The sequence below is a fragment of the Nerophis ophidion genome, linkage group LG12 (genome assembly GCF_033978795.1).
Source record: "Nerophis ophidion isolate RoL-2023_Sa linkage group LG12, RoL_Noph_v1.0, whole genome shotgun sequence".
Lineage (NCBI taxonomy): Eukaryota > Metazoa > Chordata > Actinopteri > Syngnathiformes > Syngnathidae > Nerophis > Nerophis ophidion.
The window spans coordinates 8624046-8650352 of NC_084622.1; the positions used below are offsets into that span (position 1 = coordinate 8624046).

General features: G+C 41.3%; 1 protein-coding gene across 1 annotated transcript in view; it reads right to left on the bottom strand.

Moving 5' to 3' along the window:
• frmd4a (FERM domain containing 4A) overlaps window positions 1-24739 on the bottom strand; it is a 295342-nt gene extending 270603 nt beyond the window's left edge. Inside the window, exon 1 of the mRNA XM_061916779.1 lies at window positions 24554-24739. Coding sequence (XP_061772763.1) covers window positions 24554-24586 — 33 coding nt within the window. The 5' untranslated portion in view covers window positions 24587-24739. The remainder of the gene's footprint in view (window positions 1-24553) is intronic.
• Window positions 24740-26307: the final 1568 nt, after the last annotated feature.

Sequence of the window (26307 nt, forward strand, 5' to 3'; positions counted from 1 at the left end):
CGGGGGGTGTATATTGTAGCGTCCCGGAAGAGTCAGTGATGCAAGGGGTTCTGGGTATTTGTTTGGTTGTGTTTATGTTGTGTTTATGTTGTGTTACGGTGCGGATGTTCTCCCAAAATGTGTTTGTCATTCTTGTTTGCTGTGGGTTCACTGTGTGGCGTTTATTTGTAACAGTGCTAAAGTTGTTTATACGGCCACCCTCAGTGTGACCTGTATGGCTGTTGATCAAGTATGCCTTGCATACACTTGTGTGTGTGTGTATGAGCCGCAAATATCATGTGAGTGGGCCAGCACGCTGTTTGTATGAAGGAAAAGCGGACGTGGCAACATGTAGAGAACGCCAAAGGCAGTGCTTTTACGGCCCGCCACCAATATTATTGTCCAGGTGGAAATCGGGAGAAATTCGGGAGGGGCACTGAACTTCGGTAGTCTCCCGGGAAAATCGGGAGGGTTCACGAGTATGAGTATTAGTGGTGAATGCGGTGTTACAGCGGCGGGCCAGCTCTAATGTTAATTTGATATTGCCTCAAGGGGCAAATGAAATTACACGGTGGGCCAAATTTGGCCCGCGGGCCAGAGTTTGACACCCATGGTCTAGTACCTGACTGCCAGCTAGCCAGGGATACTGTGAAGACCTCAACGGCGGAGTAGGCAGAAGACGGTAGATTTTAAGAACTACCACAATGGCTGCTAAGGCGGAGGATGGCTGCAGCAGAAAAGGGTCCCCCCAGTCGTCTTGGACTCCATGCCACTGGACCCTGACTGATTCTGTCAAGGATCGTGGGATCTCCCCAGGTTAAACAAAGTCATGCACAGGCATCCTCCATAAAAGGAGGATTGTCATACTCGTTCGAGTGACCGCCGATGATTTTAATTGTATTGCTTTGATACAACATTTCTAATCTAAAAGTTTGATTTTGTTATATGTTGTTTGGAGTTAACAGCCTCATCTCAGAACCAATTGTTCTTGTAAATTGAGGTCCGACTGTATTTTAAAACAAACCATAATCTTGCAGTGGATGGAGTCTAACATAGTTCTCACTGTAATAAATGTGCTTATTCCTTTTCTTCCGGTTTTATCGTTTGGAATGGCCAGCATCCGCCGCACAGCTGTTTCCAGGTCCCGGTTGTCTTGTAAAGAACTGAACACATGTGGTGGCCCATGGGATCGCACCCCAAAATGGAGCCAGGTCCAGGAAAAGTGTAGTAGTGGGGCAACATTGCCGATCCAAGCAGAGCCAAGGCCACGGAGCAGGAACATGGCATCTGGGGATCGAACCAGAGGTATTTGTCTTTGTAACACCTTCAGGCTGGGACTGAGCCAGAGGACTAGACCATCCGGGAGTATTGCATGTTGTGGCCAGATGTTACGGACTTAGTTCCAAAATGAGGTTTCACAAAACACTCTCTTTTCTCCCCCTTCTCGGTCCTTGCTTGCCGTTCTTTGGGTCTGCCTCAGGAAAGTGTTGACACCCAGTCCACTTCATGGCAGGACAATCAATCTGGAGCAGACTGACCAATGGCTGCTGGGGCCAGCTTGAAGTCCCGGGTGAGGAGAGAAATTGGGTAGAAGTAGAAGGGAGGAAGGGCTTGTGGTGGACGGGATCAGGTGGGGTTTGTATGACAAAGAGCAGATTAAGACGCAGGATGAGAGAAAAACATATATATATATATGCATATATATATATATATATATATATATATATATATATATATATATATATATATATATATATATATATTTACAAACTCTGTTTCCATATGAGTTGGGAAATCATGTTCGATGTAAATAATGATATTTGATGTTCAAACTGATAAACATTTTTTTTTGTGCAAATAATCATTTACTTTAGAATTTGATGCCAGCAAAAACGTGACAAAGAAGTTTGGAGAGGTGGCAATAAATACTGATAAAGTTGAGGAATGCTCATCAAACACTTATTTGGAACATCCCACAGGTGTGCAGGCTAATTGGGAACAGGTGGGTGCCATGATTAGGCATAAAAACAGCTTCCCAAAAAATGATCAGTCTTTCACAAGAAAGGATGGGGCGAGGTACACCCCTTTGTCCACAACTCTGTGAGCGAATAGTCAAACAGTTTAGGAACAACGTTTCTCAAAGTGCAATTGTAAGAAATTTAGGGATTTCAAAATCTACGGTCCATAATATCATCAAAAGGTTCAGAGAATCTGGAGAACTCACTCCAAGTAAGCGGCATGGCCGGAAACCAACATTGAATGACCGTGACCTTCGATCCCTCAGACGCACTGTATCAAAAACCGACATCAATCTCTAAAGGATACCACCACATGGGCTCAGGAACACTTCAGAAAACCACAGTCACTAAATACAGTTTGTCGCTACATCTGTAAGTGCAAGTTAAAGCTCTACTGTGCAAAGCGAAAGCCATTTATCAACAACATCCAGAAACGACGCCGGCTTCTCTGGGCCTGAGATCATCTAAGATGGACTGACGGAAAGTGGAAAAGTGTTCTGTGGTCTGACGAGTCCATATTTCAAATTGTTTTTAGAAATATTCAACATCGTGTCATCCGGACCAAAGGGGAAGCGAACCATCCAGACTGTTATCGACGCAAAGTTCAAAAGCCGGCATCTGTGATGGTATGGGGGTGCATTAGTGCCCAAGGCATGGGTAACTTACACATCTGTGAAGGCACCATTAATTCTGAAATATGTTGTTTTGGAACAACATATGCTGCCATCTAAGCGCCGTCTTTTTCATGGACGCTCCTGCTTATTTCAGCAAGACAATGCCAAGCCACATTCAGCACGTGTTACAACAGTGTGAATTCGTAAAAAAAGGGTGCGGGTACTTTCCTGGCCCGCCTGCAGTCCAGACCTGTCTCCCATCAAAAATGTGTGGCACATTCGCATTATTAAGCATAAAATACGACAGCGGAGACCCCGGACTGTTGAACGACTGAAGCTCTACATAAAACAAGAATGGGAAAGAATTCCACTTTCAAAGCTTCAACAATTAGTTTCCTCAGTTCCCAAACGTTTATTGAGTGTTGTTAAAAGAAAAGGTGATGTAACACAGTGGTGAACATGCCCTTTCCCAACAACTTTGTGGTGGACGGTATCAGGTGGGGTTTGTATGACAAAGAGCAGATTAAGACGCAGGATGAGAGAAAAACATATATATATATATATATATATATATATATATATATATATATATATATATATATATATATTTACAAACTCTGTTTCCATATGAGTTGGGAAATCATGTTCGATGTAAATAATGATTTGCAAATCATTTTCAACCCATATTCAGTTGAATATGCGACAAAGACAACATATTTGATGTGTTGCAGCCATGAATTTCTAAGTTAATTATTATTTGCAAAAAAAAAAAAAGTTTATGAGTTTGAACATCAAATATGTTGTCTTTTTAGTGCATTCAATTGAATATGGGTTGAAAGGGATTTGCAAATCATTGTATTCCGTTTATATTTACATCTAACACAATTTCCCAACTCATATGGAAACGGGGTTTGTACATAACAATTTTGGATTTATAATTCAAAATATAGATCTGGCCGACTGGGAATCAAAGTGTCTTCATTAGCGAAGCACTGACTGATGACAAATTGAGTGTCACGGTGGACATTTGAAGAAATTTCATTTTCCTTCCCATTTCTCTTAGAAAGCCGGCGTAAATGCCAGCGACCGACGAAGCAGAAAATCTGCAGCCGGCGTTTCCATGGCGACTCCTAACATTAAGTGCTTTGCTTCACGGCTGCGCTGATTGATCCCATCACGCGGGCCTCTTCAAGGGGACAAGAGTACATTTGACACGCTTGACACGGCGGCACGGGGGTATGCGGCGCACGCCCGCAGCCGGCGTCACAATATGCGGCGGCTCGAGAGTGCTTCAAACGGACGCACTTTGTCATTAGGTATCTCCACATGAGACTTTTGTGCATGTAGAGTCTCTCACTGGAGTCCTTCACAATCCAGCAGCCATTGTCTTCATCTGCAGGAGACGACCTTCTCAGGGGACAATACTAGAGGATGGAAACTAGGATATTATATTTTCAAGTAGTCAGTGTGCAGCTTTGATAGCTGATCTGGGATGTCCAAACTTTTTCCAGCAAAGACCGCATATTGAAATATTTGCACATGAAATCTTCGACCCAACTCTCGGGTTCGAGTCCCACATCAAGAGTGTTACTAAAACGGCCTTCTTTCATCGCCCTAGTATTGCTAAAATGTGCTCCATTTTGTCCGCCAGCGACGCTGAGATCATTATTCATTAGTTCGTCTCGTCTCGATTACTGTAACCTACTATTTTCGGGCCTCCCTATGTCTAGCATTAAAAGATTACAGTTGGTACAAAATGTGGCTGCTAGACTTCTGACAAGAACAAGAAAGTTTGATCATATTAAGCCTATAGTGTACTTTCATATACATATATACAGTGGGGCAAACAAGTATTTAGTCAGCCACCGATTGTGCAAGTTCTCCCACTTAAAATGATGACAGAGGTCTGTAATTTTCATCATAGGTACACTTCAACTGTGAGAGACAGAATGTGGAAAAAAAATCCAGGAATTCACATTGTAGGAATTTTAAAGAAGTTATTTGTAAATTATGGTGAAAAATAAGTATTTGGTCAACCATTCAAAGCTCTCATTGAAGGAAGGAGGTTTTGGCTCAAAATCTCACGATACATGGCCCCATTCATTCTTTCCTTAACACGGATCAATCCTCCTGTCCCCTTAGCAGAAAAACAGCCCCAAAGCATGATGTTTCCACCCCCATGCTTCACAGTAGGTATGGCATCATCATGCATACTTATTTGAACAATGACATTATGCATACTTATTATTGTTATGTTTGAACAATGACATCATGATCCTTATTATTGTTATGTTTGAACAATGACATCATGCATACTTATTATTGTTATGTTTGAACAATGACATCATGCATACTTATTATTGTTATGTTTGAACAATGACATCAAGCATCCTTATTATTGTTATGTTTGAACAATGACATCATGCATCCTTATTAATATGTTTGAACAATGACATCATGCATCCTTATTATTGTTACGTTTGAACAATGACATCATGCATCCTTATTATTATTATGTTTGAACAATGATGTCATGCATCCTCATTATTGTTATGTTTGAACAATGACATCATGCATCCTTATTATTATGTTAGAACAATGACATCATGCATACTTAATATAGTTATGTTTGAACAATGACATCATGCATCCTTATTATTCTTACGTTTGAACAATGACATCATGCATCCTTATTATTGTTATGTTTGAACAATGACATCATGCATCCTTATTATTGTTATGTTTGAACAATGACATCAAGCATCCTTATTATTGTTATGTTTGAACAATGACATCATGCATCCTTATTAATATGTTTGAACAATGACATCATGCATCCTTATTATTGTTACGTTTGAACAATGACATCATGCATCCTTATTATTATTATGTTTGAACAATGATGTCATGCATCCTCATTATTGTTATGTTTGAACAATGACATCATGCATCCTTATTATTATGTTAGAACAATGACATCATGCATACTTAATATTGTTATGTTTGAACAATGACATCATGCATCCTTATTATTGTTATGTTTGAACAATGACATCATGCATCCTTATTATTGTTATGTTTGAACAATGACATCATGCATCCTTATTATTGTTATGTTTGAACAATGACATCAAGCATCCTTATTATTGCAATGTTTGAACAATGACATCATGCATCCTTATTAATATGTTTGAACAATGACATCATGCATCCTTATTATTGTTACGTTTGAACAATGACATCATGCATCCTTATTATTGTTATGTTTGAACAATGACATCATGCATCCTTATTATTGTTATGTTTGAACAATGACATCATGCATCCTTATTATTGTTACGTTTGAACAATGACATCATGCATCCTTATTATTATGTTTGAACAATGACATCATGCATCCTTATTATTGTTATGTTTGAACAATGACATCATGCATCCTTATTATTATGTTTGAACAATGACATCATGCATCCCTATTATTATGTTTGAACAATGACATCATGCATCCTTATTATTGTTATGTTTGAACAATGACATCATGCATCCTTATTATTGTTACGTTTGAACAATGACATCATGCATCCTTATTATTGTTATGTTTGAACAATGACATCATGCATCCTTATTATTGTTATGTTTGAACAATGACATCATGCATCCTTATTATTATGTTTGAACAATGACATCATGCATCCCTATTATTATGTTTGAACAATGACATCATGCATACTTATCATTGTTATGTTTGAACAATGACGTCATGCATCCTTATTATTATTATGTTTGAACAATGATGTCATGCATCCTCATTATTGTTATGTTTGAACAATGACTTCATTGTTCAAACATGCATACTTATCATTGTTATGTTTGAACAATGACATCATGCATCCTTATTATTGTTATGTTTAAACAATGACATCATGCATCCTTGTTATTGTTATGTTTGAACAATGACATCATGCATCCTTATTATTGTTATGTTTAAACAATGACATCATGCATCCTTATTATTGTTATGTTTGAACAATGACATCATGCATCCTTATTGTTGTTTGAACAATGACATCAAGCATCCTTATTATTGCAATGTTTGAACAATGACATCATGCATCCTTATTAATATGTTTGAACAATGACATCATGCATCCTTATTATTGTTACGTTTGAACAATGAAGTCATGCATCCTTATTATTGTTACGTTCGAACAATGACATCATGCATTGTTATTATACGGCAGAAGCATCCAAAGTAAAAGTCGGTGACAACATCTTGAAAAGAAACGCTAAAGTCGCTGCCCTTGAAAGTCAACTTTGTGTTGTCCCCTGTGGTTCCAGACTTCTAACCTGCTGTGTGTTGAATATGGATGTGCCTTGCCAAAGGCACTCCCACCTTGTCCTCAAACACCCCCACTCACCCTTAACTAATTATTTCTATCCGAGTAGCGAGGTGTCGCTTTAGGGATGTGGTTCTGGTCACTTCCCTTTTGGCGGACTCTCGCTAACTCTCTGGTCCAATTCCGAATTTAGTCGCCCTGACAGCCGCCTGACTGCTACTGAACCTTGTGTGTGCGCGAGGAGGCCGATACTAAGAAAGAGGGATTCGGGCAAATGTCAAGCAGTTTTGTGCACACACTTGATTCTTCACGACGTACACCTGCGGACTGCTTAGGGTAGGGTTGTACGGTTTACCGGTACTAGTATAGTATCGCGGTACTAATGACTCAAAAACGGTGCTATACTCTGTTTGAAAAGCACTGGTTTGCCTTTTTTTAAAAACTATTTTTACAGGCATGACATTGCTGGCTTTACGAGCAGAGGAGCATGTTCGGCAGCACACAATCACAGAGTACTAATAAGCAGACACAGTGTGTAGACAGAAAATGGAGAACGGACAAATTTTGGCTTAAAAACTAGATATAAAGGTACACCTGTGGAGGAAAAACCATTTTAAGTGACTACCTCTCAAAGCTCATGGAGAGAATGCCAAGACTGTGCGAAAAATTAATCAGAGCTAAGGGTGGCTATTTTGAAGAAACTAGAATATAAAACATGTTTTCAGTTATTTCACCTTTTTTTGTTAAGTATATAACTCCACACACACACACACACACACACACACACACACACACACACACACACACACACACACACACACACACACACACACACACACACACACACACACACACACACACACAGACATATACATATGTGTGTGTGGAGGGAGGTGTGGTCAGAGCACCTGCAGGACCAAAGGTCACCGCCTCTGTCTGTGGTGCTGAGGACGAGCGCTATCAGATAGGGGCGCTGACAGCGAGACATAAATAAACTGGCTGTTTCAACAACCTAATAAATGCTTTTGAGTGAATATTATGTTCATGAATATAACCATTCCTGTTTTGTTGAAATAAAGCCAATAATGCCATCTTTTGTGGTGCCCTTTACCCTTTATTTAGAAAAGTATCAAAAAGTACTGAAAAGTATCAAAATACATTTTGATACCGGGACAACACTGATATACTAACACTAACACTAATATATATATATATATATATATATATATATATATATATATATATATATATATATATATATAAACTGGCTGTTTCAACAACCTAATAAATGCTTTTGAGTGAGTATTATGCCCATGAATGTAACCATTCCTGTTTTGTTGAAATAAAGCCAATAATGCCATCTTTTGTGGTGCCCTTTATTCAGAAAAGTACCAAAAAGTACTGAAAAGTATCAAAATACATTTTGGTAATGGTACCAAAATACCGGGACAACACTAATATACGAACACTAACACTAATATATATATATATATATATATATATATATATATATATATATATATATATATATATATATATATATATATATATATATATATATATATAAAAATGGTTGGCTGTTTCAACAACCTAATAAATACTTTTGAGTGAGTATTATGTCCATGAATGTAACTATTCCTGTAAAGTAGTCATCTGTGGCAGCAGCTGCAGCAGCACAGCAGGGAGGCAAGTGAGCGTATAAGTGACAGCAGTTGGAAGGTGACACTGATCAGACTGATAGTGCATCCACAGTCCTCATCTCCTGATGACTACTCCATATTGATCCCCAGGAGGTTCATACTGCACACTAACACACTGCAGACTACACCACATTTATTACAGAGGAAGATTCAATTACGCATCTCCTTCTTCTATTCTACTGACCTACATGCATGCTTGTCTTACATGGACTGTGTGTGTGTGTGTGTGTGTGTGTGTGTGTGTGTGTGTGTGTGTGTGTGTGTGTGTGCGTGTGTGTGTTTTCTTCTACAGCAGAGGTGTCAAGGTCGTTTTCACTGGGGGCCACGTCGCAGGTATCTTTGGCCCCATAGGGCCGTTTCTAACAGTGAATATTATTATCTCACATTTTTAAATGCATTTTATTAGTAGATTAAAAAAAAGTAAAATGTAAAAAAAAATATGGTAAATTGCAATAATTTGACAAATTTGTGGTATAACAAAAAATAATAACAAACAAACTGGCAGCTCAAGTGCCAAAATGTTACTGTAAAATTGCAGTTATTTTTATTTACAGTAAAAAAAAAGTAAATTTTTCAGTAAAATTCTGGCAAGTGAGCTGTCTTTTTTGTACCATAAAAACAACAGTACATTTTCTCCATTAACAATAATACACACTACATTTTGAAGTGAAATTATTGCAACGTACCATATTTTTTTTTACATTTTAGTTCTTAGAAAATCTATTAATAAAATGCATAAAAAATGGTGTAATAATAGTATTCACTGATTACAGCAAAAAAAAAGTAGTTTTTTTCATTTTGAGAAAAACTATGTAGAAACAACAAAAAAATTCCAAATTTTACTGTAAAATTGCATGTTCTTTTATTTACAGTAAAAAAAACCCCAAAAAAACAAATGTAAATTATGCCCAAAAAATAATAATTCTGGCAACTGAGCTTTTTTTTTTTTTTTAAAAACAGCAGTACTGTTTTTCCATTTACACTCTACATTTTCCATTTATACACATTTTGAGGTAAAATTATTGCAACTTACCATATTTTTTTATATTTTAGTTCTTAAAAAAATCTACTGTCAAAATGCGTAAAATAATTGTGTAATAATATTATTCACTGATTACAGTAAAAAAAGGATAGTTTTTCATTTAGAGAAAAATGTAAAAACTACAGTAAATTTCACAATTCTACTGTAAAATGGCAGTTTTTTTATTTACAGTAAAAAACTAATGTAAATTTTACAATACATTTCTGGTAACTGAGCTGCCTTTTTTTCTTACCATAAAAACAGCAGTTCTGTTTTTCTATTTACAGTAATATACACTACATGTTGAGGTGAAATTATTGCAACTTACCTTTTTTTTTTTTTTTTTTACATTTTAATAAAAAAAAAGTCTACTAATAAAATGTATTAAAAAAATTAACAATAGTATTCACTTTTTACATTTTTTTTTATTTAGAGAAAAATGCTGTAAAAACCGCAGTAAATTAAAAAAAAAAAGAGTGTATATTTTACAACAAATTTCTGGCAACTGAGCTGCCTTTTTTTTTGTACCATAAAAACATTTTAGTTTTATGGTAGAATTTTTTATGGTATATTATTTTAAAAAAAAAAAATCTACTAATAAAATGCATTAAAAATTGTGTAACAATAGTGTTCAATTATTACAGTAGAAAAAGGTACAGTTTGTTACATTTTGAGAAAAATGCTGTAAAAATATTTTACAATAAAATTCTGGCAACTGAGCTGCCTTTTTTTTACCATAAAAACAGCAGAACTATTTTTCCATTTACAGTGATATACTAATATTTTAAGGTAAAATTCATGCAATTTACGATCTTATTTTTAAATTTTAGTTTTTAAAAATGTAAAAATAAAATGCATTAAAAAATGTTTACAGTAAAAAAAAAGTACAGTGTTTTTTCATTTAGAGAAAAAGGCTGTAAAAACCAGAGTAAATTTCACAAATTGATCATGAAATATTTTGCTACTTTTACATTTTTTTAAGGGTAACTTGCTTTGAAATCATCATTAGAAGTATTTATTTCTATTTAAAAAATGGTTTGAATGGTTAGTAATATATTTTTGCATAATTAGACAATATTTAAGTGAACATAATTTGCGATTACGTGGAGTATGTGTATTTTTTTTCTCCCAAAAAGGAAAGAAAATACATTTAGTGTCATAACGAGGACTATGGTGTGGTTTGTTTTCCCGTGGTGCAAAGCAATTGGAACGGACACGGCGTGAAGGTAAGGACGTCTTTTAATTAATAATTCAAAAAAGGAACAAACGAAAGGCCCGCACAAGGCGGAGAGCAAACTTGGCTATGAAAACAAAAACTCGCACAATGGGAGAACTATGAACATAAAACAAAACTTACAAAATATGGCATGAAAAACGAGAAAGAGCATGGATCATCGGCATAGATAACATGGGTGAGTAGAAGGTGATGTCGCCAGGCTGACTGCCTGGCAACTACAGGCTTAAATTGCTACGTTTGGAACGAATTTTGAATGCGCGAGTTGTCACCCCCAGATGCTGCAGGACTCGGACAAGGCAGGATAGTAGGTAAAAACTTGTTTTAATATAAAAATGACGAAAGAACACCTGACAAAAAGCAAAGAAACGGTGTGCCTACGCACGGGGAGCTAAATGCTAATGGTTAGCAAGCATAGACTCCAAAGTCCAAGAAAATCGACGCGCACGCGAAGCTAAGACATAACTTAGCAAGTGACCGTTGCGTGGAGCAAACAAAACATCCGGGACGAACACAGGTAGTAGGCAGGTTTAAATACTCAAACAATAATCAAAAACAGGTGTGCGTCAGAAAGTCAGTGCAGGTGGAACAAATGAGGTAACAATGGTAACTGAACACGGAAGTGCTCAAACAAAGGGATCGGAAGATCGGAAAATAATCAAAACGCACAAAAAGGACTCAAGAACAAAAACTGTGTCAGATCCGGGAAGCGGATTGTGACATAAATAGTGCTTGAAAACAGGTGCGTGAGTTCAAAAGAATCAGGTGCGTGAGTCGTGAAGACAGGTGTAAAAAACAAGAGTGCGCAAACACAGGAACTAACAGAGTCAAAAACAAAACAGAACATAACTAAACAGAAAATGATCACAAACACATGACATTTAGTAAGAAAAGTTGCAGTACTTATTTGATACATATTACTTCCAGGCTTTCGAGGGGCCAAATAAAATGAAGCGGCGGGTGACATCTGTCCCCCGTGCCTTGAGTTCTAAAGTATTTGACCTGTGTGGATCGGTCATCCATGGCCAGAGTTCATCCCAGCCACCAAGCCACAGTGCACATTTGCATGGTAAAATTACAGCTTACGTACAAAAATATCCTTTTCCCTTCACGCGAGGAACAATTCCACCGACAAAGTCAGCAGAGCCGACCGATGAAGCGCACGAGATCTATTTAAATTACAGCGGTCACGACCACGGATGTCACCGCTGCCACCCTCAGCCTTCCAAATCCTCCACTCGGAGCTCACCCAGAAAGCATGCAATGGTCAGCACATATAACAAAAAAGAAATACGAATAAGAAGCACTGGAAGTCAAACAACTCCGCAGCAATGCAACGCAGGACACGGACGCCCTTTTTATTTGTATTTTCCCTGCTTGGCTGCCCACGACTGTCACTGGTAATAAAGTAGCAGCACGGAAGAGAGGAGATAGTCCGGGTACTTCTACTCAAGTCCACTGGAAAGCCAACACAGCACATTTCCCATTTTAGAGAGCAGGGGATTAGGTTTTTTTTCTTATGACTTATCTTCAGGCTGAAGTCACCTTTTGTGGCTCTCTAAGGCAAAAACCTCAATGCATACACTTTTCAACCTAAAAAGAATGTTGGGTTTTGGTAAAAACTCATATGGATTAAGTACCATATTTTTCGGACTATAAACTGTCCCCTTCCTGAGGCGCCGTATGGTGGTCCAGAATCGCTTCGAAGCCGTCCGGAAGTCGTTTTCCATGGCTTCCCCGAACTCTTCCCATGTCCGAGTTTTTGCCTCCGCGACCGCTAAAGCTGCACACCGCTTGGCCCGTCGGTACCCGTCCACTGCCTCCGGAGTCCTATGAGCCAAAAGAACCCGATAGGACTCCTTCTTCAGCTTGACGGCATCCCTCACTGCTGGTGTCCACCAACGGGTTCTGGGATTACCGCCACGACAGGCACCAACAACCTTGCGGCCACAGCTCCAATCAGCCGTGCACTATCAACACCGTGTATGGTGCGGATGGTGTTCTGCTGACTTCGACTGCGGATGTTATGGATCGGTGGAGGGAATACTTCGAAGACCTCCTCAATCCCACCAACACGTCTTTCTTTGAGGAAGCGGTGCCTGGGGAATCTGTAGTGGACTCTCCTATTTCTGGGGCTGAGGTCGCTGAGGTAGTTAAAAAGCTCCTCGGCGGCAAGGCCCCGGGGGTGGATGAGATCCGCCCGGAGTTCCTTAAGGCTCTGGATGCTGTGGGGCTGTCTTGGTTGACAAGACTCTGCAGCATCGCGTGGACATCGGGGGCGGTACCTCTGGATTGGCAGACCGGGGTGGTGGTCCCTCTCTTTAAGAAGGGGGACCGGAGGGTGTGTTCCAACTATCGTGGGATCACACTCCTCAGCCTTCCCGGTAAGGTTTATTCAGGTGTACTGGAGAGGAGGCTTCGCCGGATAGTCGAACCTCGGATTCAGGAGGAACAGTGTGGTTTTCGTCCTGGTCGTGGAACTGTGGACCAGCTCTATACTCTCGGCAGGGTTCTTGAGGGTGCATGGGAGTTTGCCCAACCAGTCTACATGTGCTTTGTGGACTTGGAGAAGGCATTCGACCGTGTCCCTCGGGAAGTCCTGTGGGGAGTGCTCAGAGAGTATGGGGTATCGGAATGTCTTATTGTGGCAGTCCGCTCCCTGTATGATCAGTGTCAGAGCTTGGTCCGCATTGCTGGCAGTAAGTCGGACACGTTTCCAGTGAAGGTTGGACTCCGCCAAGGCTGTCCTTTGTCACCGATTCTGTTCATAACTTTTATGGACAGAATTTCTAGGCGCAGCCAAGGCGTTGAGGGGTTCCGGTTTGGTGGCCACGGGATTAGGTCTCTGCTTTTTGCAGATGATGTAGTCCTGATGGCTTCATCTGGCCGGGATCTTCAGCTCTCACTGGATCGGTTCGCAGCCGAGTGTGAAGCGACCGGAATGAGAATCAGCACCTCCAAGTCCGAGTCCATGGTTCTCGCCCGGAAAAGGGTGGAGTGCCATCTCCGGGTTGGGGAGGAGACCCTGCCCCAAGTGGAGGAGTTCAAGTACCTAGGAGTCTTGTTCACGAGTGGGGGAAGAGTGGATCGTGAGATCGACAGGCGGATCGGTGCGGCGTCTTCAGTAATGCGGACGTTGTATCGATCCGTTGTGGTGAAGAAGGAGCTGAGCCGGAAGGCAAAGCTCTCAATTTACCGGTCGATCTACGTTCCCATCCTCACCTATGGTCATGAGCTTTGGGTCATGACCGAAAGGATAAGATCACGGGTACAAGCGGCCGAAATGAGTTTCCTCCGCCGGGTGGCGGGGCTCTCCCTTAGAGATAGGGTGAGAAGCTCTGCCATCCGGGAGGAGCTCAACGTAAAGCCGCTGCTCCTCCACATCGAGAGGAGCCAGATGAGGTGGTTCGGGCATCTGGTCAGGATGCCACCCGAACGCCTCCCTAGGGATGTGTTTAGGGCACGTCCAGCTGGTAGGAGGCCACGGGGAAGACCCAGGACACGTTGGGAAGACTATGTCTCCCGGCTGGCCTGGGAATGCCTCGGGATCCCCCGGGAAGAGCTAGACGAAGTGGCTGGAGATAGGGAAGTCGGGGCTTCCCTGCTTAGGCTGCTGCCCCCACGACCCGACCTCGGATAAGCGGAAGATGATGGATGGATGGATGGATAAACTGTCCCGTTTGGAACGCATAATGATGCGCGAAGGAGTCACCTCAGGATGCAGTGGGACCGGACAGGCACGATTGCAGGTAAAAGCTGATTTCAATATACAAAATACAAAAGAACACTGGTGCAAACAGAAAAGACAGTGCGTGCCTACGCACGGGAAGCTAATGCTACATTTAGCATGGAGTTCAAAGAGTTCAAGATGAGTGTGCCGAATGCACGGAAGCCAAGACGAGACTTAGCAAAAATACAAAGACTTACAGAAACCAAAACGTCCGTGTTGCATATAGCAAGTGACAAACCAAGGACGAACTGAGGTAGATTGCAGGCTTAAATACTAAAGTAACAATTGCCATCAGGTGTGCGTCAAAAGGCATGGCAGGTGGAGCAAATGAGGAACCATGGTAACAAAAACAGGAAGTGCACATATAAACTTAGCACCGGAAGAGTCCAAACAATCAAAAAACTAAAAAGGACTAAAAAAACAGACAAAAGATGTGATCCGGGAAGCGGATCGCAACACTAAACCGCACTTAAAACCTTTCATTTTCTCAAAACTGGACAGTGCGCCTTATAACCCTAATGTACGGAATACTTCTGGTATTGCTTACCGGCCTCTAAAGCTATTTTATTTGGTACATGGTGAAATGATAAGTGTGACCAGTAGATGGCAGTCACACATAAGACATACATGTAGACTGCAATATGACTCAGGTAGACAACACCAACATTTTAAATGTTGCATTGAAAATATAGAACATTATACAAGGCGCTTAAAAAAAACTATCAAAATGTTTTAGTACGACTTTGGTAAGGTATGAAGCCACACCGCTTGATGGATTGTACTCTGCTTCAACATACGAGAATAGAATAGAATAGAATAGAATAGAAAGTACTTTATTGATCCCTGGGTGGAATTCAGCACCACAGTTTGCTCACAATAGACAATAAACACTTAGGTATTTTTTACATGTGAATAAAATATAAATACAGTCTATAATACAACATTATTCACATGTGAATAATATAAATACAGCCAATTATACAGCATTATTCACATGTGAATATTATGAATACAGTCAATTATACAGCATTACTCATATGTAAATCATATAAATACAGTTTATTATACAGCATTATTCACATGTGAAAAATATAAATACAGTGTATTACACAGCATTATTCACATGTGAATAACATAAATACAGTCTATAATACAGCATTATTCACATGTGAAAAATATAAATACAGTCTATTATACAGCATTATTCACATGTGAATAATATAAATTCAGTCACTTATACAGCATTATTCACATGTGAATAATATACATAGAGTTTATTATACAGCATTATTCACATGTGAATAACATAAATACAGTCTATTATACAGCATTATTCACATGTGAAAAATATAAATACAGTCTATTGTACAGCATTATTCACATGTGAATAGTATAAATACAGTTTATTATACAGCATTATTCACATGTGAATAACATAAATACAGTATTATTATGGTGTATAAAGTAAGACATTATCTGGCGTTTTGTTTCGCAATATTTTGCAATACCAACTTTTCTTAGCTTCTGGTATTTCCTGATGTGTATTTGGGTACTGCATAAGTTCGGAAAATTGTGCATCTTTGCAGTCTGTGGCGACACTGTAGTCGATAAGCTTCTTCTTTTTCTCTATCTTCTTGTTACAGAACATTCATCCTCCGCTGTTGCCATTTCTATAATAAAGTAGTGTAAAGTTCTTACTTATGTATGTCAGTAAACTTGCCATGAAAGCGCTAAAACAAGCGTGCAGGTTTTAAAAAACCTAATTTACATTATTATGTAGTCCTGATGGCTTCATCTGGCCGGGATCTTCAGCTCTCACTGGATCGGTTCGCAGCCGAGTGTGAAGCGACTGGAATGAGAATCAGCACCTCCAAGTCCGAGTCCATGGTTCTCGCCCGGAAAAGGGTGGAGTGCCATCTCCGGGTTGGGGAGGAGACCCTGCCCCAAGTGGAGGAGTTCAAGTACCTAGGAGTCTTGTTCACGAGTGGGGGAAGAGTGGATCGTGAGATCGACAGGCGGATCGGTGCGGCGTCTTCAGTAATGCGGACGTTGTATCGATCCGTTGTGGTGAAGAAGGAGCTGAGCCGGAAGGCAAAGCTCTCAATTTACCGGTCGATCTACGTTCCCATCCTCACCTATGGTCATGAGCTTTGGGTCATGACCGAAAGGATAAGATCACGGGTACAAGCGGCCGAAATGAGTTTCCTCCGCCGGGTGGCGGGGCTCTCCCTTAGAGATAGGGTGAGAAGCTCTGCCATCCGGGAGGAGCTCAACGTAAAGCCGCTGCTCCTCCACATCGAGAGGAGCCAGATGAGGTGGTTCGGGCATCTGGTCAGGATGCCACCCGAACGCCTCCCTAGGGATGTGTTTAGGGCACGTCCAGCTGGTAGGAGGCCACGGGGAAGACCCAGGAACCGTTGGAAAGACTATGTCTCCCGGCTGGCCTGGGAACGCCTCGGGATCCCCCGGGAAGAGCTAGACGAAGTGGCTGGAGATAGGGAAGTCTGGGCTTCCCTGCTTAGGCTGCTGCCCCCGCGACCCGACCTCGGATAAGCGGAAGATGATGGATGGATGGATGGAATTTACATTATTCACCCAAGAGAAAAAAAACATTGTAAAACTAACCAAAAAAAACATTAAAAACAACAAGATTTTACGGTAAAATAACTAACACACCGCCAGCTCTTTTGGTCCAATTTTACCGCTAAAAACAGTGGTTTTGTTTCTCCATTCCATTCCATTTATACCATTTTTTTATGCTGTAAAAACCCCCACAGCTTTTACTGTAAAATACTGGTGACTTATTGATGGAAAAATGCATTTTTTACCCCGAGAGTAACAAGCGGTTGCCTTGTTGCCTTTCCATTAAGAACAATAAACTAATGTTTAGTATAAGTTTGCTGGTTTCAACAAATGTAATGCCGAGTGCATATCATTTTGTCAAGATAATGGCACTAGCATTTACTTAATTTAAAAATATTTTTCAACATATTGAGCAAAAAGCTCTAATTTTTTTTCTCTCCCAAGAAAAGTGCACTTTTTATCAGTAAGATTATACTTATTTTAAGGTATTTTTGGGTTCATTGAGGTTAGCTAATTTTACTTGTTTTGTAAAGTCTTCACCAGCCAAATTTCTTGTTCTATTGGCAGATAATTTTGCGTAGTTCAAATAAAATACCTCTCATTTTTGTATTTTTTTTTTCTTGTTTATTAACACTGACTTTTTGCAGTGGAGATTTTTTGAGAACCTAAACAAATGTATTCCATTTTGAAATAAGGCAACATTACAAAATGTGGGGAAAGTGAAGCGCTGTGAATACTTTCGGTACATCAAATGTTTTTGAACCACTCACAATCAGCCTTGCATCTCGGCATCCAAACCCAATTTTTTTTTTTTCCAAATAAATCTCCAAGTGACTTTGAGTCCAATGCTGAACGACACCCAGCTGACAGCAGGGCATCAGGAGCTAAATGTGGCTGATGAAGATAAACAAAGGTCATGTGATCACTGGCGTAACCGTGACTAATTTTTAGCATAGCTGCAGGGAAAATCTGCAACACCACCTGACTCGTTTCCAGATCTTTAACACGGAGGCTATCTCCAAAAGTAAATGGGTTGTACTCGTATAGCGCTTTTCTACCTTCAAGGTACCAAAAGCGCTTTGACACTATTTCCACATTCACACACTGAAATCTGAGTAAGATTAAATATCCCAAATAAGGGTGATAGTGGAGGGAGGTGTAGCCAGCGCTGTCTGCAGGAGCAAAGGTCACCGCCTCTGTCCGTAGTGCTAAAGACAGAGCACCATGAGACAGGGGCGTTGCACTGCTGACGGCGAGACACAGCTGCAAGATGTGGAAAATGCGTCCTCGCAGTCCCACTGGCACAGGAGCCAAGCGTGCAGGTTTTAACAAGGTTTTAATATACATAGGTTTTTATCACAATCTTTCTCCCACAGAACGTGACTTTCCGGTCACGTCCGTATCCTCTCTCCCCTCCTTCTCCCGGCCGCTTACTGTTAAAAGACAACAGATGATTAGATTAACACGTAACACCTGTGAAATGAGGTTGGGGGAGAAAACAGGTTGGGGCAGAAAACAGGTTGGGGAGGAGATCTTGCCCCATGTGGAGGAGTTCAAGTACCTAGGAGTCTTGTTCACGAGTGAGGGAAGAGTGGATCGTGAGATCGACAGGTGCGGCCTCTTCAGTAATACGGACGCTGTATCGATCCGTTGTGGTGAAAAAAGAGCTGAGCCGGAAGGCAAAGCTCACAATTAACCGGTCGATCTACGTTCCCATCCTCACCTATGGTCATGAGATTTGGGTTATGACCGATAGGACAAGCTCACGGGTACAAGCGGCCCAAATGAGCTTCCTCCGCCGGGTGGCGGGTCTCTCCCTTAGAGCTCTCTCATCCAGAAGGAACTCAGAGTAAAGCCGCTGCTCCTCCACATGGAGAGGAGCCAGATGAGGTGGTTTGGGCATCTGGTCAAGATGCCACCCGAACACCTCCCTAGGGCACGTCCAAACGGCAGGAGACCACGGGGAAGACCCAGGACATGTTGGGAAGACAATGTCTCTCGGCTGGCCTGGGAACGCCTCGGGATCTCCCGGGAGGAGCTGCGGCTAGGGAGAGGGAAGTCTGGGCTTCTCTGCTTAGGCTGCTGCCCCCGTGACCCGACCTCGGATAAGAGGAAGAAAATGGACGGGTGATTGGACCTGTGAAATCTAATCACCTGCCGGCTGTGTCTTTCCGTCAGACCTGCAAACGCCCCCGCCTGATGGTGCACTGTCCTCAGCACAATGGACCTGCATACAGTGCTTTTTTTCTGTCTAATAAAATAATTTCTTCTTACTAAGCAGATTTTATGTTAGAGTGTTTTACTTGTTTAAAAGTTTTTGTTCCTAAATTATCTCAGTAAGATATTACAGCTTGTTGCTGCGATTTTATGACCTATATTAAGTAAAGCAGGATCAGGATGGATGCTTTGTTATTGTCCATTCTTTAACATGTACAAGACACATAAGAACTGAAATTACATTTTCGGCAAAGTCCCACTGGGAGCAGACATACGTTACAGGGAAACAAGAAACGGACCGCCAACAGATCAGCCACTTACGGCGCTCCTTCAAAAAGGTGGAAAAAATGTGATATTGGGAAAGGGGGGAAGAGTAAAAAATATCAGTCAAAGGCTGGACCCTCGGGAGGGGGTTCAGACTGAGTCCAAGGGAAAAAACCTAATTTGCCATAGCACACAAACATAATACATATAATCACAACAACTCGCAACAGGGGTGGGGGGGAGTTGGGGCCCTGGAGGCCGGCCTCCTGCTATAAAGCGCTACTCAGAGCAGAGACAAGGCGATATCACCAGCGTCAACACGTTTGCATTTTTTGTATAATCATACAAAGCCCGTTTCCATATGAGTTTGGAAATTGGGTTAGATGTAAATATAAACGGAATACAATGATTTGCAAATCCTTTTCAACCCATATTCAGTTGAATGCACTACAAAGACAAGATATTTGATGTTCAAACTCATAAACTTTATTTTTTCTTTTGCAAATAATAATTAACTTATAATTTCATGGCTGCAACACATGCCAAAGTAGTTGGGATAGGGCATGTTCACCACTGTGCTACATCACCTTTTCTTTTAACACTCAATAAACGTTTGGGAAATAATTGTTGAAGCTTTGAAAGTGGAATTCTTTCCCATTCTTGTTTTATGTAGAGGTTCAGTCGTTCAACAGTCCGGGGTCTCCGCTGTCGTATTTTACGCTTCATAATGCGCCACACATTTTCGATGGAAGATAGGTCTGGACTGCAGGCGGGCCAGGAAAGTACCCGCACTCTTTTTTTACGAAGCAACGCTGTTGTAACACGTGCTGAATGTGGCTTGGCATTGTCTTGCTGAAATAAGCAGGGGCGTCCATGAAAAAGACAGCGCTTGGATGGCAGCATATGTTGTTCCAAAACCTGTATGTACCTTTCAGCATTAATGGTGCCTTCACAGATGTGCAAGTTACCCATGTCTTGGGCACTAATGCACCCCAATACCGTCACAGATGATGGCTTTTGAACTTTGCGTCGATAACAGTCTGGATGGTTCGCTTCCCCTTTGGTCCGGATGACACGATGTCGAATATTTCCAAAAACAATTTGAAATGTGGACTCGTCAGACCACAGAACACTTTCCCACTTTGCATCAGTCCATCTTACATGATCTCGGGCCCAGAGAAGCCGGCGGCGTTTCTGGATGTTGTTGATAAATGGCTTTTGTTTTGCAGAGTAGAGCTTTGACTTGCATTTACAGATGTAGAGACAAACTGTATTTAGTGACCGTGGTTTTCTGAAGTGTTCCAGAGCCCATGTGGTGATATTTTTTAAGAGATTGATGTCGGTTTTTAATACGGTGCCGTCTGAGGGATCGAAGGTCACGGTCATTCAATGTTGGTTTCCGGCCATGCCGTTTACGTGGAGGAATTTCTCCAGATTCTCTAAACCTTTTGATGATATTATGGACCGAAGATGTTGAAATCCCTAAATGTCTTGCAATTGCACTTTGAGAAACGTTGTTCTTAAACTGTTTGAAAATTTGATCACACAGTTGTGGACAAAGGAGTGTACCTCGCCCCATCTTTTCTTGTGAAATACTGAGCATTTTTTGAGAAGCTGTTTTTATACCCAATCATGGCACCCACCTGTTCCTAAATAGCCTGCACACCTGTGGGATGTTCCAAATAAGTGTTTGATGAGCATTCCTCAACTTTATCAGTATTTATTGCCACCTTTCCCAACTTATTTGTTGCGTGTTGTTGGCATCAAATTCTAAAGTTAATGACTATTTGCAAAAAAATAAAATGTTTTTCAGTTTGAACATAAACTATGTTGTCTTTGTAGCATAATCAACTGAATATGGATTGAAAATGATTTGCAAATCATTGTATTCTGTTTATATTTACATCTAACACAATTTCCCAACTCATATGGAAACGGGGTTTGTATATTGTGTCTAATTGGAGCTGTTGAGATTAACCCCACTCCCTCAGGGACAGCTTCAGTGATGTAACCAGGGACCTCCCAAATAAATAGAGGAAGCATGTGGGCTAGACTTTAGAGCAAAGTTTGGATCTGTAATTAGAGTACAGCCCAAATAACGTCTTTCCTCAATTGAGCAAAATTTAACTCTGTCTCTGCATGATTCCTTGCTTCTCGTCTGTTTTAATAGATGTCATCAGTGTTTGAACGTGACACTGGGCATACTTATCATTACACCATGTGCCAAATAACATAGTATTAAGGTCGGTAAGCACAACCAAAAAGATTCTGTATATTAGGCGCAACAGGTTATCAATATACCATGTACCAAATAACATGGCTTCAAGGTTGTTAAGCACAACCAAAATTATTCCGTACATTAGGCACACCAGGTTATAAGGCGCACCGTTGAGTTTTGAGAAAAATTAAAGGATTTTATGTGTGAAAAATACGGTATTGTGTTTGTTGGCCCATTTAAAACTCCCTCCCCTATACTTTTGAAAATGCAATCATGCCTTTATAAATATTAATACACGCTGTCATGGTTCTGCGGCCAGCTCTTGGAAAGATGAATCTGATGACGGGGATACATATCTGTATGGTGTTCTCTATCTGTTTCCAGACCCTGGTGGAGAAAATGATGTTGAACTCTGAGTTTAAACATAACTTGGCCATAGGGAAATTAACTATTAACTGAAAATCGCAAGAAGAAGTTATTAGGGATAAGAAGGTTCTGAGAAAGTTATGTGATAAACAGGAGCAAAATGTTAGAAAAATTATTGATACATTATCACACAAACTTTAGTATGCTTAAAGTCTGTTTCTATAGTTATTAGCTATTGTGCTCAAGTTAGACTTTTGTTATCTATGCAAGGATGAAACTTATTTTCTGAGTGGTGGCCTCAGCCGCAGATGTTATCGTTGTTTTAGCCCACTAACAGCCAAGGACTTCAAAGACCTCAATGAAAATAAGATGACAGCACGCAGACGAAGCAGAGACAAGGCAAAATCACAAGGCCGCTAACAGGCATTGACTTCAAGGACCTCATCGCAGATAAGACGACAGCACGCAGACGAAGTGGAGACAAGGCGAAATCATTTCGTCACGTATTGCGCGTCCTGGACCTACTTTGCATAATATATGTGACCACTCTTTTTAGAGGCAGCCTCAGTAATGTTGACTATGGAACTCTGAATAAATGGAGGGATGCGGGAGCTGAACCTTAGAGCGTAGAGCGAGACTGTGACTAAGTGTGCAGCTCCGTGCATTCTCCTCATGAACTAAATTGAACGCTGTCTCTGCATGATTCCTTGCTTCTTGTCTGGTTAATAGATGTCATCAGTATTTGAACCTCACACTCTGCATGATTCCTTGCTTCTCGTCTGTTTTAATACATCTCATCAGTGTTTGAACCTGACACTGGTCATACTTATCATTACACCTTGTACCAAAACACATAGCTTTGAGATGCGGTAAGCACAACCAAAATCAATCCGTACATTAGGCGCACCAGGTTATCCCTTCACCACATACCAAATAACATAACTTTAAGGTCGGTAAGCACAGCCAAAATTATTCCGTACATTAGGCACACCGAGTTGCAAGGCGCACCGTCGAGTTTTGAGAAAAATTAAAGGATATTGAGTGTGAAAAGTACGGTGCTGTGTTTGTTGGCCTGTTTAAAAGTCACTAACCAATACTTTTGAAAATGCAATCATGCCTTTATAAATATGAATACACACCATCATATTTCTGTGGCCAGCTCTTGGCTTCCCTCACACATAAAGTCACGCTGTAATATACGTGCCACATAAAATCCCAGCTGGAATAAGCAGGTCTTCTTCTCCACGCACATTAGGCAGACGGGTGGTCTATGGCTTAGATTCAGCTGATCGGCCATGGAAACCCATTCCATGAAGCTCTGCGTACTGTACGTGGGCTAATTGGAAGTTCACATGAAGTTTGGAGCACTGTGCAGAAAGTCTTTGCACTATGCGCTTCAGCATCCGCTGACCCCTCTCTGTCAGTTTACGTGTGCCTACCACTTGGTGGCTGGGTTGCTGTTGTTCCCAAACTCTTAACTTTTCTTATAGTAAAGTTGACTTTGGAATATTTAGGAGCGGGGCAATTTCACGACTTGATTTGTTGCACAGGTGGCATCCTTGGGCAGGACACTTCACGGTACTGTGTTTGTTAGCCTGTTCAAAACTCACTCACCTATACTTTTAAAAATGCAATCACGCCTTTATAAATATTAATACACACCATCATATTTCTGCCGCCAGCTCTCGGCTTCCCTCACACATAAAGCCACACTGTAATATACACAACACATAAAATCCCAGCTGGAATAAGCAGGTCTTCATCTCCACGCGCATCTGGCAGACGGGGCTCTCAGGCAGCATTATAATGCACACAATCCCTGGGTGTCACATGCAGCCGCACAAACAGTCAACTGTGTTCCGACACACAAAACATGCAATTTCCTACTTTTATTTGCCTTTTCTGCATGGAACAGAGAAGGGTCTGGGTTCTTTTTTTTTGTATGGCCTAACGAACACAAAGGCACGTGTGTAAAAAGGACACTTGCACGGCTCGCACCTCTTTCTCCCCAATCCAAAGGCCATGTACTGAGAGGAGACAGGCGCCACTCTCACACAGTCATTCCTTCAATGGATTGAGGGAGACCAGTACACACAATCGCAGCTTGCATTACCCTTTCAACACATAAAGCAACAACTCGGCTTGGGAGTTCTCTGCTTGACTGCAAATCATTTCAGTGGCTCAGCATCCCGTCTCCCTGTGTGACATTTCAGTGACGGCTCCCCGGATCGTTTTTTTTTTGAGACGCTCAGCAATCACCATGGTAACCTACCCGCGTCCTCATTGGCGACAGAAGCCCCTCCATGACGGATTGGCTCGGTTCCAGCGGGGGTTGCGTCCCTGGTCCGCGTCGCGGTTATTATTCCGGTGCGCAAATAGATCCTGTTAGAAACGCTGTCTCATCCTCGGAGGCAGCATCTCCCTCCCGACAGGCGGAGTGTGTGTGTGGCAGGGTCACACACACACACACACACACACACACACACACACACACACACACACACACACACACACACACACACACACACACACACACACACACACACACACTCACACACACACGAAACCACACATGCAACGGAGAAAAGGGCAGTGCCAAACTCCCGGTGCGTCTCTGTCAGTTGCTGCCTTGCAAAGCAGTGATTTCTGCAAGCTCTCTCTCTCTCGCTCGCTCTCTCTCTGCCTCAGTGCCTCCGGCTACATTTGTTCCCTTCAAAGTGGCAAACCATTGTATTTTTATTTATTTATTTTACTGCCATAGCTCTGCTTCTCTGCCCTCTCTGCGTCCTGTAATGTTTCCTTGGTATAGTATTTGGCCACCTACCCTTTACTCACATATAAACTAGAAGTGCCATCCTATGGAATTGTCCAAAATGTTTTGGCATCCTGGACCATTCAACTCCTGGATAAACAACCCCCACACCATAATTCCTCCTCCACCAAATTTCCCACTTCCGAAATGTGGCGTTCTCCTGTCAAAATGTTGCATGGATGGACAAATATAAGACCTTCTGGAGGAAAGTGCACTCCTTAGCTACTATGCTACTTGTTTTTTTGTCTTGGCTTGTGCGCGCTAGCATTATGAGACATGTATTTTGTTAGCGCAGGCAGGATGGAGCAGCGTTTTTATTGTGAAGACAGGAACTATGCGGTCACTCCCTTGGCAAGTTACACTGCAATAGGGCGCTTTTGGTAGCCATCCACAAGCTTCTGGTTGAATTTTTCACCATTCCTCTTGACAAAATTGGTGCAGTTCAGCTAAATTTGTTGGTTTTCTGACATGGACTTGTTTCTTCAGCATTGTCCACACGTTTAAGTCAGGACTTTGGGAAGGCCATTCCGAAACCTTAAAGGGGAACATTATCATCAGACCTATGTAAGCGTCAATATATACCTTGATGTTGCAGAAAAAAGACCATATATATTTTTTAACCGATTTCCGAACTCTAAATGGGTGAATTTTGGGCAATTAATTGCCTTTCTGTTTAGCCCTCTTGAAGCGATGACGTCAGTATGTGACGTTGACTAGGTTAGAAAGCCGCCATTTTCATTTTCTCAAACACATTACAAACACCGGGATTCAGCTCTGTTAGTTTCCGTTTTTTCGACTATTTTTTGGAACTTTGGAGACATCATGCCTCGTCGGTGTGTTGTCGGAGGGTGTAACAACACTAACAGGGAGGGATTCAAGTTGCACCACTGGCCCGAAGATGCGAAAGTGGCAAGAAATCTGCCGCCAAACCCCCATTAAATGTGCCGGAGTGTCTGCACATTTTACCGGCGATGACAGACATGGCACAGAGATGTATGGATAACCTGCAGATGCATTTGCAACAATAAAGTCAACAAAATCACAAAGGTGAGTTTTGTTGATGTTGTGCTAATCAGACATATTTGGTCGCGGCGTGACTGCCAGCTAATCGCTGCTAACGTGCTATTTAGGCTATAGCTGTATGTACATTTGAAACTATATTATGTGTCCTTCCACCCACATTTAATGCGAAAAAAACAATTACAAATCGACGG